The sequence below is a fragment of the Portunus trituberculatus genome, chromosome 38 (assembly GCF_017591435.1).
Source record: "Portunus trituberculatus isolate SZX2019 chromosome 38, ASM1759143v1, whole genome shotgun sequence".
NCBI lineage: Eukaryota > Metazoa > Arthropoda > Malacostraca > Decapoda > Portunidae > Portunus > Portunus trituberculatus.
The window spans coordinates 17,843,695-17,864,487 of NC_059292.1; the positions used below are offsets into that span (position 1 = coordinate 17,843,695).

Genomic DNA, 20,793 nt, shown 5'->3' on the forward strand with positions numbered 1-20,793 from the left:
GGATGTCACACAATTAGTATATTATGAGGTGTATTCTTACAAGAGGTGTTAGGTGATGCTGATGGTGGTGTTAAAGTAGCAGATCATGGAAGCACTGCTGGGCAAGGCAAGGTGTCAGGAGGGATGTCTTTCATAATGGGGAGTTTTCAGAACTAGTGGATGTCACCAGGTGGCAGCACAGTACATACTCTCACAGGGGTAATATAGAACATACCTGCAATGTCATTCTATAAACACAAAGAAGCAATAAATCGATATAATATATTTTCTACATAATTCCTTCTAAGTAGTAACACTGGCCAAATCAAGCCCTATTCATAAACAAATGTACATAAGTTGGTTTTCTCATGAATTGGCATTGAGGCTTATTTGGTCATCTCCACATTTCCCAAAAGAGTACACCCTTGATTAGAAATGTATTAATTCAGTTGACAGTAAACATGAAAACATGTAACATGTCTGTGTCACTTAAAAGTCCAAACCACACAGCTCAACTTACCAGTTAATGGAAAGAACAATTCTAATTAAGAATATGCAACTCAAGTGATGACGAGGTCACTGTGCGACTGATACAGGATAACCTAGATGGGCCCTGGTGGCCCTTTGATGTTGTTATGTTATGAGTATCCTGGTGAGTGTTGCTGTCTAACCCAACCTGGGCTGCCCACCTGTTTAACTGAACAAACACACTGTTGAGACAAATAATTAATTCCTGCTGCAATGTCCATGCCACTATGCCATGAGGAGAAAATCTTCACATATTTCTCTCTCCTAACTCTACAGCTGTCCAGTGGTATGCTTATTCTTTGCTTGACTATTTTACCACTTCTTGATCTTGATGAAAACAATGCCAAAATTCCCACGAAAATAAGTATACACATATATCACAATGTTACTGAGTAAGCTGGGTCATACTATATAGTATAGTCAAAGCTTTTACCTTTTTTATTGTCCAAATCAATAGATTTTAGACTTGTAATATGCTGTATTTAAGATATTGATAGCAGTATTACAAGATAATCACAAAAAATATTTGTTTTGACTAACTTCTCCCAAAATTATCCATACAGGATACTTAAAAAAGTAGATACAAAATGTAACATAATAATCAATGTTCTATGCATCTGTATGTGCCTGGGATTTAATACAACAATAATTTAGTTCATGTCAATAAAGGATATGTAGCAGCAATGACATTTGGTGGATTAATTCTTGAAACTCCCCATTAATTTTCTTAAATGCAAGCGTTTGAAAACAACTAATTTCACTATGGGAAGGCATATCTTTATTTACTTTGTAAGTGAACTTTTCAGCAAGGACACCACATGTATGTTTCCTTTCAGCCTGTGCTATTGGCTGGTTTCCAATTATAGTAGTGCTATACTTAGTATATAATTGAAAATACAAGTAATACCTTTCTGTACAGTAATATGGCATGGCAGTTTTGCACATGCATTAGCAAGAATTTATCAATTACTTGTATAATACTAATAACTAATTGGTGGGTAAAGACATTTCTATGCAGTGTTATATGCATGTTTATTACATGTTTACAAAAATATACAGAATGAGGATTCTTGAAATAAAATAACTTACGAGTTCTTCAGTTATCCTAAAATTATTTTATTTGTTATCTACTGATACAGAACATGAATGAGAACAGGATGAAAAAATAATGAAGGACTTAAAAATGACAAGAAATTAAGAAGGGGAGACAGGGCAAAAGAGGAAGGGAAAATAGAGACTACTAACTAACTAACCAACTAATATGTCAAAGGAAAAGGCATGCATTTCTGAAAAATAAACTGGTGACTGGTGAGGGAGGACAAGTGACAACTTGGTAAGTCACCAGTGGAGACAAACTGATGCCTTTGGAATTTGAGCTATTATATTCCCTGCTCAACTGTTTTCCCTACTAACACACCACAAAAAGTAAACTAACTTTTGGTAACCTACTAAGAAGTTTTACCTGCAACAACCACATAAAGCTGTATTAATTTCTGTTTGAGGGCTAGGGTCGTTGCTCCCCATGGACACCTCACACTGTCCTTTCCAGTAAAGTAAACAGACAGGGTAAAATAATACTAGAAATTGTCTAAACATAGAGATGTTAAACACTGCGATGGGCTATAATTACATAAGGTGTATTGGTTAAAAAACAATAAAATTGCAACAAAGGGCAAGCTAATTTGATGGGCTGTAAGAAATTAAAAAGCAAGAACCATGAATTAAAATGTATAACATATTCTTCCCACACCTAACATGTTACAAAAAAAACAAAGGACATTCTAAGAGGAATATGCAAATAATCCAAAATAGTGTAACTAATGGCTTGGCTTGACTTGGCTGGCTTTGGATGATTCTAGATATACTGAGAACATTGATGCAGAGCTGCCTTCGTAAAGGCAGTGGCACTGTCCCCGAGAAACCGTCCCATGTGATCGCCTCGATTCCCTGTTCCCACTTTGCAGCTCCTCCACCCAGCTGATTTGATGTCACATATATGAAGCCACGCTATGGTCAGAGAGAGAGAGAGAGAGAGAGAGAGAGAGAATGAAAATGAATGAGAAATATGAAAATGGAGAGAGAGAGAGAGAGAGAGAGAGAGAGAGAGAGAGAGAGAGAGAGAGAGAGAGAGAGAGAGAGAGAGAGAGAGAGAGATTATGGTAACGAATAAGGCAGTGTTTCTCAACCTTTTTACCCTTGCGTAACCCTTCAAATACATGACATATCTCAAGGAAGCCCTGTGCAAAAACAAAATTATATACCATATATTTCTCATTTTATATGATGTCAAATCAGCTGGATGGAGGAGCTGCGAAGGGGGAGCCGGGAATCGAGGCGATCGCGCGGGACGGTTTCTCGGGGACAGTGCCAAGGTAGCTCCTGACGTCTTGTTTTGTTTATTACTATTGCTGCAGTATTATCAGGTTTTATCTTGTCTTCCACATATATGTAGTACTTAACAGCGTTGTGATTGGCTTAACTTCTCACAAGACAGAATAGCAACTGACGGTGATTGATCGGCGAAATAGGTGGTGTGACAAGAATTTACGAGCATGACAAGTTGTGAGGTGTTTACGATGTCATAAATTTTGTTCGAGTATACATCGTACGTGTTGATTGTAAGCACCTCGGGAGTTCCGAACCCGTAAGAACCTGCGATAGTAAGTTACCAGCGTTTCGAGTGTCTGGCCCCAGGTCTTGCCGGGCGTGCACAGCCTGGTTGTCATCTTTTGGCTTCGGTCTGTGTGTTTTTGCTAGTTATAGCCGCCGTTTTTTGCGTCTCTTGGTCCTCATTACTTGTCTTCAATCTTTCCTTGGCCACCTCCAGATTCTCATCACACAGAAACAAAATGTTTTTGTGGCTGAGCATCTTGATGGAAGCCTTCAGCCCCACACAAGCTGTGCGGAACCACAACTCACACTCCACGCCACTGCACCTAGTCGTCACACTCTTCTCGCACTCCTTACAATCATTCACAGCCATCCTGGTTCTTACTGTAGTGAAATCCGGGAAAAAGATGCAGGAGCAGTCACAACAACTCGTTTTGATCTAGATCTTGATGTTACAGATGGCTCGGGATCGCTCCAGAGCCACAGAGGCCTTCGTATAGGCATGATCATGCGTATAGGCAGCTTCTGTAGAGGACAAAAAAAAAAAAAATAATAATAATAAATAAATAAATAAATACAAAAATGATAATGAATAAATAAATGAATATATAAATATATATATATATATATATATATATATATATATATATATATATATATATATATATATATATATATATATAAAAGAAAATTGGTTGATTTGCGCCAAAAACAAGTGGTATTTTAATTAAAAGCAAACCGAAATCTACCAGAAATTTTTTTTTTCGTCCAGTTATAAAGGGCAAGGTGGTGAAACTCTGTGGGTTTACCTATATATATATATATATATATATATATATATATATATATATATATATATATATATATATATATATATATATATATATATATATATATATATATATAGTAAACCCACAGAGTTTCACCACCTATAACTGACGAAATTATTATTTATATTTCGGTTTGCTTTAATAAAATACCACTTGTTTTTTCAAATCAACCAATTTTCTATTACAACCCCGAAACATATCATGATTTGCATAAAAGAACAACTGGTAAATTAACTAAAAACAAACCGAAATCTACCAGAAAAAAAATAGTTTCGTTAAGAAAAGAAACTAACCTAACTTAACCTTACAAAACCTAAACTAACCTAACCTAACCTAACCCAACCTAACCTAACCTAACTAAACCTAACCTAATCTAACCCAACCTAACCTAACCTAACTAAACCTAATCTAACCTAACTTAACCTAACCCAACTAAACCTAATCTAACCTAACCCAACCTAACCTAACTAAACCTAACCTCAGGGGCCGTCGTGATTGGTGGAAATAATTATGCTTTTTTTTTTTTTTCATTTGCCGCCACTTCATGAAGTTTCAAAGAACAGAACCAATCAGCGTAAACAGTTAAGCGCAAGCTCAGACAATGGTATGTCACGGAGCCCGCCGACCCGCCGCGAGCGCATGACAGCATCAGTGTGCGGCAGGGTTTGATACGGAAGGCTATTGTCACGGCTGATCACCAAAACACAAAGACACCCTTAAATTTTAAAAAATCTGTGTCGCCATTCAAAAAGGTTGCACCCGGTATATATGAAGTTCAAATTACTTGTAATCAGGAGCTCTATCTCTTGAGGTGGATAAAAAAAAAAACACGTAGCTAATTGTGGTGAAACTCTGCAGTGATACCTATATATATATATATATATATATATATATATATATATATATATATATATATATATATATATATATATATATATATATATATATATATATATATATATATATATATATATATATATATATATATATATATATATATATATATATATATATATATATATATATATATATATATATATATATATATATATATATATATATATATATATATATATATATATATATATATATATATATATATATATATATATATATATATATATATATATATATATATATATATATATATATATATATATATATATATATATATATATATATATATATATATATATATATATATATATATATATATATATATATATATATATATATATATATATATATATATATATATATATATATATATATATATATATATATATATATATATATATATATATATATATATATATATATATATATATATATATATATATATATATATATATATATATATATATATATATATATATATATATATATATATATATATATATATATATATATATATATATATATATATATATATATATATATATATATATATATATATATATATATATATATATATATATATATATATATATATATATATATATATATATATATATATATATATATATATATATATATATATATATATATATATATATATATATATATATATATATATATATATATATATATATATATATATATATATATATATATATATATATATATATATATATATATATATATATATATATATATATATATATATATATATATATATATATATATATATATATATATATATATATATATATATATATATATATATATATATATATATATATATATATATATATATATATATATATATATATATATATATATATATATATATATATATATATATATATATATATATATATATATATATATATATATATATATATATATATATATATATATATATATATATATATATATATATATATATATATATATATATATATATATATTTTTTTTTTTTTTTTTTTTTACATTACAAGGGCACTGGCCAAGGGAAAACAAAGTGTTGGAAAAAAAAAATCCCGCTGGTTGCCAGGCCCTGTTAAGAGGAAAGTAGAAAGAGAAAAACAAAAAATCTAAAAGGAGGGTCCAGTTAACGTAAGAGGTGTCTTGACACTCCTCTTTTGAAAGAGTTTAAGTCATAGGCAGGTGGAAATACAGACACAGGTAGAGAGTTCCAGAGTTTACCAGTGTAGGGAATGAAGGAGTGAAGATACTGGTTAACTCTTGCATTAGGAAGATGGACAGAATAGGGATGAGAAGAAGTAGAGAGTCTTGTGCAGCGAGGCCGCAGGAGGGGAAGGCATGCAGTTAGCAAGTTCAGAAGAGCAGACAGCATGAAAACAGCGGTAGAAGACAGATAAAGATGCAACATTGCGGCGGTGACTTAAAGAATCAAGACAGTCAGTTAGAGGAGAAGAGTTGATAAGACGAAAAGCTTTAGATTCCACCTTGTTTAGTAAAGCTGTGTGTGGATCCCCCAGACATGAGAGCCATACTCCATACACGGGCGGATAAGGCCCTTGTACAGAGCAAGCAGCTGGGAGGGAGAGAAAATGGACGAAGACGCCATAGGACACCTAACTTCTTGGAAGCTGATTTAGCAAGAGTAGAGATGTGAAATTTCCAGTTTAGATTTTTAGTGAAGGATAGACCGAGTGTGTTTAATGTAGAGGAGAGGGAAGTTGAGTGTTATTGAAGAAGAGAGGATAGTTGTCTGGAAGGTTATGTCGAGTAGATAGTTGTAGAAATTGAGTTTTTGAGGCATTGAACAAAACCAGGTTTTCTCTGCCCCAATCAGAAACAAGTGAAAGATCAGAAGTTAGGCGTCCTATAGCATCTCGCCTTGAGTCATTTAATTGTTGTTGGGTTGGGCGTCTGTTGAACGCTGTTGAATAATGCAGGTGGTATCATCAGCATAGGAGTGGATAGGGCATTGAGTCAGATTTAGGAGATCATTGATGAATAATAGAAAGAGAGTGGGTGATAGGACAGAACCCTGTGGAACACCACTGTTGATAGTTTTAGGGAAGAACAGTGACCGTCTACTACAGCAGCAATAGAACGATCGGAAAGGAAACTGGAGATGAAGGTACAGAGAGAAGGATAGAATCCGTAGGAGGGTAGTTTAGAAATTAAAGATTTGTGCCAGACTCTATCGAAGGCTTTCGATATGTCAAGGCCGACAGCAAAGGTTTCACCGAAGTCCCTAAAAGAGGATGACCAAGATTCAGTTAGGAAAGTAAGAAGATCACCAGTAGATCTGCCTTTACGGAAACCATACTGGCAATCAGAGAGAAGGTTGTGAGCTGATAGATGCCTCATTATCTTCCTATTAAGGATAGACTCAAAGGCTTTAGAAAGGCAGGAAATCAAAGCTATAGGGCGGTAGTTAGAAGGATTGGAGTGGTCACCTTTTTTAGGGACAGGTTGAATGTGAGCAAACTTCCAGCAAGAAGGATAAATAGAAGTAGAGAGACACAGATGAAAGAGTTTGACCAGGCAGTGAGCGAGTTCGGAAGCACAGTTTTTGAGAACAACAGGAGGGACTCCATCCGGACCGTAAGCCTTCCGAGAATCAAGGCCAGAGAGGGCCAGGAAAACGTCTTTATAAAGAATTTTAATTTTAGGGATGAAGTAGTCAGAGGGTGGAGGAGTAGGAGGAATATGCCCAGAATCATCCAAAGTTGAGTTGGTAGCAAAGGTTTGAGCGAAGAGTTCAGCTTTAGAAAAGAAGAGACAGCTGTAGAGCCATCTGGATGAAGTAAAGGAGGGAAAGACGAAGAAGTAAAGTTGTTAGAGATATTATTGGCTAGATGCCAGAAATCTCGAGAGGAGTTAGAATTGGAAAGACTTTGACATTTTCTATTGATGAAAGAGTTTTAGTAAGTTGGAGAATAGATTTGGCATGATTACGGGCAGAAATATATAGGGCATGAGTTTCAGCAGTTGGATGGCTACGGAACCGTTTGTGAGCCGCCTCTCTATCATTGACAGCACGAGAACAAGCAGAGTTAAACCAAGGCTTTTTAGCTTTAGGGTTAGAGAAAGTATGAGGAATGTATATATATATATATATATATATATATATATATATATATATATATATATATATATATATATATATATATATATATATATATATATATATATATATATATATATATATATATATATATATATATATATATATATATATATATATATATATATATATATATATATATATATATATATATATATATATATATATATATATATATATATATATATATATATATATATATATATATATATATATATATATATATATATATATATATATATATATATATATATATATATATATATATATATATATATATATATATATATATATATATATATATATATATATATATATATATATATATATATATATATATATATATATATATATATATATATATATATATATATATATATATATATATATATATATATATATATATATATATATATATATATATATATATATATATATATATATATATATATATATATATATATATATATATATATATATATATATATATATATATATATATATATATATATATATATATATATATATATATATATATATATATATATATATATATATATATATATATTGTGAGGGCCACCGCATTATTTCCCCTTTATTTAATTATATTATATGTGTAGCCTCTGGCCACCCAGCGCGGGCCCCTCGGGCTGTTCTGTTGACCAGACAATTCGCCTCCCTCTCTCCACCATCTTGTTGGGCCTGCGAGCATTGCCTCAGTACCATGGTAGTCTTCAGCTGAGGTGGACGCAGGCTCTCGTCGGTCTGGTACAGGGTAAAGAGAGCGACGTGTTGCTGGACTTCTTTAGGTGCTCATTAGTCATTGGTCTGGGAGTTGTGCCCTCCCTTGAGTAGCTGGGTTGTTACTGGGTAGACCGTGGCTGTAGAACAACGGGCTTGTTGTTCTGAGAGAAGCGTGGCAAGTTGGCTACACTTCTCGTGCGTTTGTCCACTTGGGTGTGGCGACGCGGAGGGACGCGTTATTGTTTCGTCCCGTTGTTGCTGTTGGTGGCTGTAGTCACCAGTGGGGTTTGGTGGGCGGCTGTGTGTCCCCATCATCTTTTGTGTAGTATCAGTAGTATACTGTATTGTAGTGGTTGTAGCTACGCACGCTAGTGAAAAGCTGAGAAGCCTCGTACTGCAGGCCAGTGGTGCATAGATCTCGTCCGTCAAACTTGTCTGTGACGAGTATCTGGACTCCATGTTTGGCTGTTGTCCCCCGTAGGGATTGTGTGTACACCACTGGATGTGCTGTACACATCATATATTGTAGTAGTCGTAGGCTAGGGGTGTCAGTCTGACAGGTGTTAGGAAGCACTTGTCGTAGTAAAATAGTATAGTAATATGCCGCGCGTGTTGTCCCGGTGGCAAATTCACCAACTGTATTATACACTTCTCGCACCACGGCGAGAACGGGACGCGGCGGGCGACTTCCAGGGCAGACTCGCTTAAACCTAGCACAAGACACGCGCTCCTCTGAATCTCTCTCTCTCTCTCTCTCTAGTCGGTAAGTCGGTAAGTTAGTCGGTAAGTCGGTAAGTCATATGTATATATATATATATATATATATATATATATATATATATATATATATATATATATATATATATATATATATGAAAATTGAGTAGATGGAATGCAATAATAAACAACACATACCCAGTGTACGTCTTCTTTTGCCCAGTGCTGCGAACGTCACCATGCTGACAAATAAATCTCTTGTGGAACAAATTCCACTGTCCTCCATGGTAGTTGCGCTTCACGTTGAAACAGGTGTTATTTTCTTGCATGTAAAGTTCTTTCCAACGCTGAAACTCTTCCTCACATTTCACATTTATACGAAAATGCACTTTGTCTTCGGTCTCACTAACTACCACAGAAGAAAAACCCTCAGCCTCGAACTCTATAACATCTCTAGAACCTGACATGGTGAAGTGCAGCTTCAGACTGATATGTGGCATGACCTGACTCATGAGGTGCACTCATGTTTATAGGTCCGTTACTTGAAAATATAGGCTTACTTATTGCCTCTCTCTCTGTTGGCGGTTACTTGCTTTTCTTGATCTGGAGACGTTTCAGTAATGTTTCAGTGGCCATTGAAAGATACGGCTTCCTTATGAAAAAATATATATATATATATTATGAAAATTTACAAGAGTCTTTGAATGTTCTCTCGGCACCTTCTCACTCACGCCTTTACACCACACACGCTGGGCAGAACTAACTATCGCTCACACCCCTTATCACACTTCTGTTAAACCCATACTCAGCACTTTTAAACATCAACACGAGACATACATACATGCATACATACATACATACATACATAGGACATACATATATAGGACATACACACATACAACATAAACATCAACACGAGACATACATACATACATACATACATACATAGGACATACACACATACAACATCTCTCTCTCTCTCTCTCTCTCTCTCTCTCTCTCTCTCTCTCTCTCTCTCTCTCTCTCTCTCTCTCTCTCTCTCTCTCTCTCTCTCTCTCTCTCTCTCTCTCTCTCTCTCTCTCTCTCTCTGTGTGTGTGTGTGTGTGTGTGTGTGTGTGTGTGTGTGTTTCACGTGAGAAGTAAAGTCAGCTGTGAAAAGCACAAGTGCACTACAAAGCATCAGTCCGTTAAATAATTTTTTTATTAGACTCACGCACTCTCTCTCTCTCTCTCTCTCTCTCTCTCTCTCTCTCTCTCTGTGTGTGTGTGTGTGTGTGTTAGAGAGAGAGAGAGAGAGAGAGAGAGAGAGCGCAATAAGTATATTTTAATAATCACACACACACACACACACACACACACACACAGAGAGAGAGAGATTCAGAGGAGCGCGTGTCTTGTGCTAGGTTTAAGCGAGTCTGCCCTGGAAGTCGCCCGCCGCGTCCCGTTCTCGCCGTGGTGCGAGAAGTGTATACAGTTGGTGAATTTGCGTCCCGGTGTAGCAGGAAAATTTTCCCCCCTGACTGTAGTTCCCCCCGGGAAAGATGGTCTGGGCTGCTTTTCCCGGGGGGGAATTACAGACACAGGATATATTTCCCCCCTCTTGGCCATTTCTCCCCCCCTCACAGAAAAAATCATACCACCATTCTCAAGTCACCTTTTGCAAGTAGTGTAGGCTATTGTATTGTAATTGAGTCAAGTTCGCCGTACATAAGACAGAGTAATGTAACTAATACAGTGGGTATTTAAAAGTAAATGGTAACTCATGTTTTATTTTATCACTTCAAGATTACGAATGGAAGTTAAAACATTAGCATTATTAAAATTCATGATTAAAAGCCTGTCTCCCATCGGAGACCTAAAAATCTGTTATTAGAACATGAAAATGGATTTCCTAGTACAGTATAAAGCTAAAAATCTTTAAATGGAATTTCATTCTGGGTTGGATTACATTTGTAGCAGCTCCACGATGCCATGAAATTTTCTGCAGATCCAAGGCAAGCAGTGTGGTACCACTCGTAGCAAGATTCACACTCCACCACTTCACGTCCATCTGCTGTGATTTCCGCACATTCTTGACATACCCATGCTCCAGGAATGTCGTCTTCTTTAGCTTTGATAGTAGCGTGAAGCGTCGCAACTGCATCATCATCCATGTATTTGTAAACTGCTTGTAGGTTTTCCTTATTGGTGACAAGAATACCAGGAAGCTTTTCTGGTCTTGTCTCTATTTCTTCTTCTGTTATAGTTTCTCCATCAGTCTCCACTCTTGTAACAACTACCTCATCTACAAACATGAGTAAAATAGTCCTTTCTCTTGCCGAAATACTTCGATTCACTGTATGTTGAGATTGCCCCTGATTTTTCCTGTTCCTCGTGCACTTTTGGTCCTGGTAGTTGTCCTGATCTTGTCCATGTCCGCTTGCACCATCAGTTTTGTACAGCTTCAAATTTACCACGTGATATGTATTTCTCAGTTCTTTGCCTGTTGAGAGATTTTTCAATTTCGCACGTCCTTTCCCTTGCAGAGAAACAACTTCATAAGGACCTATGTACTTCGATTCCAATTTTCCTCCCATTTGGTGATTATTTTTGTTGTTTTTCAACAGTACTAATGAGCCCTCGACTATTTCACTTGATTTACCTGTATGTCTCTTATCATAGTTCCTCTTCTGTCTAATTTGAGATTTTGCAATGTTCATGGCCATTTTTTCCTCAGCAGCCTTCTTTTCAGACACTACTCTCTCTGTTAACTCTTTAATAGTTTCTTCTGTTGTTGCTGCGTCTTTCGCCTGTGGTCCAGTCTCTAAGTAGATGGTGAGAACTGGATTTCTCCTAAACATCGCCGTGAATGGGGCAACACCAGTGCTGCCATGAACAGATGTGCGATAACCAAATAATATTGTTTTTATGTGCATATCCCAGTCATTTTGTTTTTCATTCACACATTTCATAAGAGCTCTTTCAAGTGTCTGATTGAATCTTTCCTGCAGTCCATTAGTTTGAGGGTGATAGGGTGAAGCAATTCTGTGATTAATCTGCAGCTTTTCACACAGGATGTCATTCAGTTGATTTACAAACTCGCGACCTTGGTCAGTAATAAGTGTTTCAACACAACCAAAGTCACATATGGGTTCTAAAAAGAACTGGGCCACCTCTGCTGCAGTTTTGTGTTTCAGAGGTGCAACAACTGGGAATTTTGAGAAGTAGTCTGTCATCGCCACTATGTAACAGTTGCCTCTTTCTGTTTCTGGTAAAGGTCCTATTATGTCCATTCCCACCTGAGACCATACTTTTTCAGGGACAGACACTGGATGCAGCTCAGGAGCTTGCATGGAGGGCTTATTTGCTGCTTTCTGACATTTATCACAGTTTGAGATATAATCAATTACAATATCTTTAATTCCTTTAATGAAATATTTAGCAGTTATCTTGCCAACTGTTTTATCTCTCCCCATATGTGCCCCCCCAAAACCTTCATGGCAAGCTTTGACAACTCGGCTCACTTCCGCTTTCATTAACACTTGGCGTAGCTGAACTTCACCGTTCCTGCGTTGTTTATGCATCAAATATTCGTCTTGAACACAAAATTGCTCGCACTTCTTTCTAATATCACGTTTTTCTTCTTTGTTTAGTCCATCAGGGTAATTTCCACTATGCAGGTATTGGTAGTATGTGTGGTAGGTGTGCTCCTCCATGGTCAGATACACCTGCTGCTGTGCTACCCTTACTGCTGCTTGGAGTAATCTGGCGCTCAGCTGCTGCCTATCACCTGTTGTTGATTTTGTTTGTTTGTTTCTTTTTTTCCCGTTTCGTTTTAGGCTTCATATATTTGCCAATTTGCCTTGTCTCGTGATGATCGAATCACTGTATTGTTATGCTTCAGAAATTTGCCAGTTTGCCTTGTCTCTTGATGATAAAATCACTGTACTAATGGGGAGTTTTGAGAACTGTCATGGCCGCAGGTTGTCCCCGCGAGACATGAGCTGAAATATTGTTGTAGTAAATCCCAGCTGGGTACAAATGCATAGAACATTGATTATCATGATAGCATTGAAATGAAGTATCGACTATTAAATATCCTGTGTGGATAATATAGGGAGAATATGGTCAAAACAGATATTTTCTTGTGATTATCGAGTAAACTGCTAGTAATATCTTAAATAAGAGATACTACAAGTATAAAATCTATTGATTTTGACGATGACAAAGATAAATAATCAGACTGCGCTATATAATATGACACAGCATAATCAGTAAGATCGTGATAAATGGATCTAGTTATTTTCGTGGGGATTTTAGCATCTCTTCTCACGAAGCGAGCGACACGGCAAAGTAATCGAGCAGCAGACGAGCACCAAAACAAACATCTCAAGGCGTGCATTTCGCTTCCTCAGCTCATCCTTCAGCTGCTGTAGTGTCCAGCTACCGTAATCCATTGCTCACGGCGTAGTGGAGATGAGCACCACATATAAGAATCACCTTCTAGTTTCCCAGGTTCAACCAGCGCGGCCGAGTCAGGTGTTTGTTTTGGTTAGAGAAATAGCATTACCCTCGCCAGGACACTCGAGGCGCTTATTTTTAATTCCTATTGCTGTTTTTCTGTACTATGAAGTAGACCTATGTAATGCTGGACTTTTAACTAGCATAGACACGTTATCTTTATGTCTCCTGTCGTCTGGATTAGTACATTTTCGATCAAGGGTGTGCTGTTTTGGAAATCTGAGATGACCAAATGATACTTATTGCCGATTCACTAGAAATTCAACTTGTATACATTTGTCCATGAATACAGTTTGGTTTTACATGTGTTACTACTTTGAAGGAATTATGTAGAAAAATATGTTATATAAGCTCATTGCATCTTTATGTATGTAGAATGACATTGTAGGTATATCTGATATGTCTGATATGAGCGACAAGGGGACAACCTGGTGCTGCCGCCTGGCGGTAACCACTAGTTTCCAAAACTCCCCATTGTTAGGCCGCTTTCACACGTGGCATGGCGGTTGTGTATGTGTATTGGGGCGGGGGGGGGGGGAATATTGGCCATGAAGGGGGAATACTATCCTAGGTCAAAGTTCCCCCTGGGGGAGATTTATCCTGGGCCAGATTTCCCCCTGGGGGAATCTCAGACAGGGGGAAATAGAGACTGGTACACCGGTCTGTGAGTTATCACAGTCTGTGGACAAGGCGTGTGGAGAGGCATTAATACTTCATAGAGAAGTGGGCGGTTTCTCTAGGTGGTATTAAGGCCTCGCCCTGTTACACATAGCATCTACCATTTATAAATTCTACTTGATTGGGTACAGGAGGAGAAGGAGTTGCTGAGGAGATTCCCTTACAGTAGGGGAAGTTATACACTGTTGGCGACCTTGAAAGAACCTGAGGGTTACGGCTGCTGTGATTTATATTAGTGGGAACTCTGTGGAGTGTTATGTTCCCCACTGCACTGACCACAACAAAGCTGGCGATTTTGCCAGGATAACACTCTAGTGAGCTGTAGCAGTTAACCGCAGCCGTGGCGGACGTAACAAAAGTGGCAACCTCGCCAGGATAAACCAAGTGCTATAGTGGTGTAGTGTATTGTGTGGGGTATTATTACTTATATTATTTTATTGTTTGTGAGAACGAGTCCCTGTGAGCACCATGGAGGGAGTTACTGGCCTTTTCACCTCACCAGTGGAGGGTGAGGATGCGAGTGTGAGCCGGCGAGAGACTCACCACGGTGACTCACCACGTGGGTATGATGAGTCGTTGGCCGCGCGTGGGGTCAGTGGAGATGCACGTATGTCTCATGATAACGGATGTCGCGGTCCCAGTGAAGGTGATGTGGGACATATTAGCCCTGGCATAAGTATCGGAAGCAGGGAAGGCTCCCGACGATCTAGTCCAGCAAGCAGTATTGCTGATAGTGTCCAGTCAAGCTGCCAGACTGGAGGAACTGCGATTGAAGCTGGAAATAAGGAAAATGGAGATAGAAGCAGAAGAGAGGCGAGAGTTGAAGAGATTAGCTGCGGAAGAGAGACGAGAGTCAAACAGACTAGCAGCAGATAAGGAGGCTAGAGAGATGGAGATGATGAGATTGGAGATGGAGAGAGAAAGAGCAGATAAAGATAGAGTTGGAGTGGGAGAGAACTCGCCATGCAGTAAGTACACCTTTAGTTGTTGGTAGTGTAGGAGGAGGAGGAGAACAGAGTGTAGAGCGTGCTTTAGTTCAAAGTCTCCAGCTAGTCCCTGAATTTGATGAGGCTAAAGTGGCTGAATGGTTTGTTCGCTTCGAGAGGAAAGCCAAGGAGTTTGCTTGGTCTCGAGAGAGATGGGTAGGCTTGGTTGCAAATAAACTCAAGGGAAGCCTTGGAAGTTTATGATAAAATGTCAGCTGATGATCTGGATGATTATGAGGAGTTTAAGGCTGACATCTTGCGGGCATATGAGCTGCGACCAGAAGCCTATCGCTTGCAATTCAGAGGAAAGAGGAAGCGAGCAAGTGACTCCTACCTCGACTGTGCTCGTTCACTGGAGCAAGTGTTTGAGAGGTGGATTGCAAGCGAGGGTGTTGACTCTCTCGAGGCCCTGAAGGAGTTAGTAGTTATGGAGCAGTTCATCGACATTGCTGATAAGGAGCTGGTACCTCTGTTGAGGGAGAAGAGGTTTAGGACTTTGAAGGAGGCTGCTACATGGGCTGATGATTATGTGTTGGCCCACCGTCCTGTACAGCAGCCTGGGAGTTGGAGTCGTAAGGAAGGTGGTCCTAAGGGAAGCCCAGGGAGTGGTGGCAGTTCTTCCTCGGGCTCTCCAGGCCACTTTAGGCGATATACTGGATTTGGCAGTAAGATGGGTTTGGGAAAGCCCCAGGCCCCCATCCCTCCTTCTTCTACGAAGGATGGGACGGCGGGGAAGGCGGCCCCTAAAACTCCCAAGTATGATTACCAGCCCACGTGCTATCACTGCCGAGGAAAAGGGCATTTTAAGTTCAATTGCCCAAAGTTAGTAACAGCTGAAACTCCCAAGTCCTCGCAGAAACCAGTTGCCTTGTTGGTGTGGCCTGACACAGTTCGTGGTGATGAGTTGACTGCTCCTTCAGGTTTTAGAAGTGAAAAGGCACGGCGTGTGCCTGAGTTGTGTTTGGAAGAGGGAGAGCAGGTTGGCCCCCCTGTTCCTCCCCCTGTTGCCTCGCCCGCACCTAAGGATAGTGAGCTCGACTGGTGCCGTCCTTTCCTGTGTGGAGGCACTGTCGAGATTGATGGCACAAAGTATCCCGTCATCGTACTGCGTGATACGGGTGCACAGCAATCAGTGTGCCGAAATGTCACTGGGAAGAAGGTGACATCTAGCAAGGCAGTGTTGTGTCGTGGACTTAACACTGTGGAGGAATTCGTGACGGCTGAGGTGACGTTGTCATGTCCTCTTGTCACTGCTACAGCTCAGGTAGCAAAGGCAGACGAACTGCCAGTCGCAGGATTGGACTTCCTGCTTGGGAATGATTTGGCTGGTGGTCGTGTATGGAGCCCAACCTCTGATGAGGATGAGGTTGCTGAAGAGTCTGGGCCAGTGGTGCAAGACTCTATGAACGTTATTACCCGCTCTCAGGCCCGCCGGGCTGAGAGAGAGCCTGTTACTACCCAGGAGGTTGCTAGCAGCCAGGTGGGATTGACTCCAGATGGGAGTAGCAGTGCTGATGTGGTGGAGCCAGTGTTGGGCTCACCATTGAGTTCAGGTGTAGAGGCTGACGGTGACGGCATGGAGTCACTTGTTAATGCACCGGACTCGGCTTTGGGAGTTATTGCTGAGAGTGAGGACGGAGTGTTGGGTGTAGCTGAGTTGTTTGATGGTTATCCTCACTCTGCAGAACACTCCGGAGGAGCACTCGTGCTGAGTCGCTTCCTGGTGTGAAGGCTGGGGACTCTGATGTAGTAGTAGTGGATCAAAATGAAGACATAGTAGAATTATTGAATGAACAATTTTCTTCAGTATTTACTAGGGAAAGAATAGGAAATCCTGTTACAAACAGTGCGACGAGTAGTTTAAGAGCGTTAGAAAATATTGATATAAAACTGGGAATTATTAGGAAATTTATTCTTGAACTAGACAATAGGAAAGCTAATGGTCCTGATGAGCTACATGCCAGAGTACTTAGGGAGGGTGTAGACAGTATTTTTGAAGCACTTAAGTTAATCTTTGAAAGATCACTTAGGTTTGCTGAGATACCTCAGGGGCGAGATGTTCAAACATTCGTAACGGCCGCTGCGATCACCTTAGCGCTAAGTTTGTCGTAACCCGCGCGTAACTTGCCTAAGGTATATGTTCGAAAGATCTTGGAGTCGTCGCTACGATTTTCGTACCGCCATATTTGCTTGTAGCGCTAAGTGTCTCGAGGAGCACCCTTACAGTGATCGTAGGGTGATTTGTTTACCTCCCATGGAATTCTGTACCCACGTTGCCTTGTCAGAGATGGAGTTACAAGTTGTATTGCAACATGATGTTGCAGTAAACAGGGCCTGGAGACATGAAAGAAGATTTAGAGACTGAACAGATCCATTTGCTTTTAGTGATGAACACTTGCTGAGATATTACAGACTCCCGCACTCCATGCAGTGCCATGTCATTTACAGGTGTTGATGACATTTAGGTTTTATGCCAGTGGGACATTCCAGTGTGTTGGCAGACACATATGGATTAACACAAGGATGTGTCAGCAGAGTCATCAACAGAGTGAAAGATGTGCTGTATATGGCGTCACTTAGAGAAACACAGATTCCAAGAGGTATGTACTACTGTACTACTTCATATATGTATCTGGTAAGAAATAGTGCATGTAACATATACTGTATAGTACACTCCCAGATCTAAACTCAACCTAAATGTAAACTAACTTAACCAATTCACTCTAACCTAACCAAACCTAACTAAACCTAATCATTGCCACTGAACTATAGGAGACTCATATCAGAAGGGACTAATACATGATGGGAGTGCCTTTTTTTCTAGGAAACACATAAAAAAGCTTTTAAGGAAATACTTGGTCATGCCTAACATTATGTTCTTATGTTTTATAGATAAAATCTGCTAGTTCAGTATACTGTACTATGGAATATTAATTTCCTTTTGGGTAGCATGGTAGTTACAGAAACACTTTATAGATGAATAACATAACCTATAACTAAACCTATGAAAAGAAAACTTTTACACCTAATGCAAAAAGTAATATATATATATATATATATATATATATATATATATATATATATATATATATATATATATATATATATAATTTGTTTATTTATTTATTCATGGACAAATTGCATTTATAATGTAGATGTTATGCCAAGGGGTAAATTTATAAATGGTGACAATATTACTTACTGAATTACTGTACTTATAGCTTTTTACTTACCTAGTTTGTAATTCTTGTTAAATGTGTATAATATTATGAAGCAGTGAATATTAATGTAATTTACATCTATTTTGCATTGTGTGAATAAGCAACCATTTCTTTGCATCAGGACTAGAGGAAGCCAGGGTAACAAAGAGGAAATTATATGGAATTGCCAATTTTCCAAAAGTGATTGGCATCATCGATGGAACACACATCCCGATTGCTGCCCCACCAGTTGATGAAGAACTCTACATCAATAGAAAGAATTTCCATTCACTGAACATACAAGTTGTGTGTAATGCAGACTACATTTTTCAAGACTATTGCTGCCATTTCCCTGGAAGCAAATATGATTTATTTGTATGGGAGAACAGCATCCTCAACAGGAGATTCCAGCGGGGTGAATTCGGAGATGCCTTTCTTCTTGGTATGTTTTGAAGTGTGCATTCTTTATGTACTGTACTATACGTACCACTTCAGAAACTAGTCTGTCATTATGTGTATGCAAGTGATTTTTTTTCTTCATTTAGTATTTTTTTTCATGTAATGATCAGCATCTGTGGTGTAATGTTTAGCATACCATTAGTATCATCATATTCACTTTGCTCAGCCCAGGCAGGAAAACTCCTACCCACTATTGACATATTTAGAAACCAATAGCAACTGAAGGTTGTATTGAATGTTTTAATGCCCAGTAATGCCTGTGTTTAGCATGAAATGGCAAGATTTGTGGATGATTGCTGTTACTGTATCAATCTGGGTTGGATTTTGGTGCCTGGGTTTACTGCACAGCCAAAGTGACAAGCAAGTCCTTTCAACATTTACATGAATCTGCAAGGATGCATTATAAGGGTAGTTGCTTCTAATGTCATATCATCACTTGCATTGTTTCTGGAGGAACAAGTCATAATGAAGTGTAGACAGATACCTACATAAACAAGTTATTAAATGTCCCACGTTTCTAGGCCGATGAATGTTACTTCTATAACGCTAGTTGTTTCATTCATGTTACTCATAGGTGACAGTGGGTACCCTGTCAACATTCACCTGATGACACCAATTGGAATGCCAGCTAATGCTGGCGAACAAAGATTCAATATCAGCCTGAAGAAAATACGTGTCGTGGTTGAGCAGGCAATTGGCATTTGGAAGTCACGCTTCAAGTGTGTCCACCATAAAGGTGGCACACTTTGTTATAGTCCCTTGAAGTGTGAAAAGATTGCTGCAGCAACTATGTTGCTTCACAATTTCTGCAGAAAGAGGAATCTTCCACTCCTGGATGAAGTAGTAGTCAACCCTGATGACATAGATGGACCTGTGTTTGTTCCTGCACCAGCTGGTGGTGGAGGATGGGATGCAAGGGCAATAGCTGGGAATGCAATGAGAAGGCAAATCATTGCACAACACTTCTCATAGTCTGAAAAGGGGGGATATAGTTGTGTAAAGTAAGTTTCTATCAATAGTTAGTTTTAATGTGTTGAGCTGTGCTGGTTGTTCCACTGTTGATGGTGCTTACTATGTTCATCATTCTTGGGACATAGGATACCTTCTACAAATAAGGTAATGTTAAGAATATACATGATAGGTTGTTTATTGCAGTTTACACTGCATATATGATTAATTTTGTAAGTACAAAAGTAAAAAAAATAGGTTCTCCATTATAACTAACTGTATAATATCACATTATTCATTTGGTATGTATCATAATAGGTAACTATAATATCACATTATTAATTTGGTATGTACTATCAGATAGACTAATTACACAAATTGTAATGCACAGCCAGTTACAAAAATGTTTACCTGATTTCTTGACCCACTGCAATATTCAACTAATGTTACTTGTACTTGAGTCACCACTCTAACCCATTCTTGCAGCAACATATTGGCCATATATTTAGTAGCTTTTCTTAAATACTGCTTCAGTTTCTTGTCCTAGTGGTGTATTCAGCTCACCATTA

The 20,793-nt window shown here is 38.1% G+C and overlaps 2 protein-coding genes across 5 annotated transcripts in view; one reads left to right on the forward strand and one right to left on the reverse strand.

Annotated features, from left to right (window-relative positions):
- LOC123514963 overlaps nucleotides 1–3,639 on the reverse strand; it is a 182,177-nt gene extending 178,538 nt beyond the window's left edge. For all 4 annotated transcript variants that reach the window (XM_045273249.1, XM_045273248.1, XM_045273247.1 and 1 more), the window contains exon 1: nucleotides 3,503–3,639. In XM_045273249.1, the coding sequence (XP_045129184.1) occupies nucleotides 3,503–3,627 (125 nt within the window). In that variant the 5' untranslated portion in view covers nucleotides 3,628–3,639. The remainder of the gene's footprint in view (nucleotides 1–3,502) is intronic.
- An 11,917-nt stretch (nucleotides 3,640–15,556) lies between these two features.
- LOC123514966 (putative nuclease HARBI1) lies at nucleotides 15,557–20,628 on the forward strand. The gene is made up of 4 exons (XM_045273253.1): nucleotides 15,557–15,599; nucleotides 18,083–18,217; nucleotides 18,960–19,259; nucleotides 19,851–20,628. The coding sequence occupies exons 2-4, from the start codon at nucleotides 18,088–18,090 to the stop codon at nucleotides 20,246–20,248; spliced, it is 828 nt and encodes a 275-aa protein (XP_045129188.1). The 5' UTR covers nucleotides 15,557–15,599; nucleotides 18,083–18,087; the 3' UTR covers nucleotides 20,249–20,628.
- The last annotated feature ends 165 nt before the right edge of the window (nucleotides 20,629–20,793 follow it).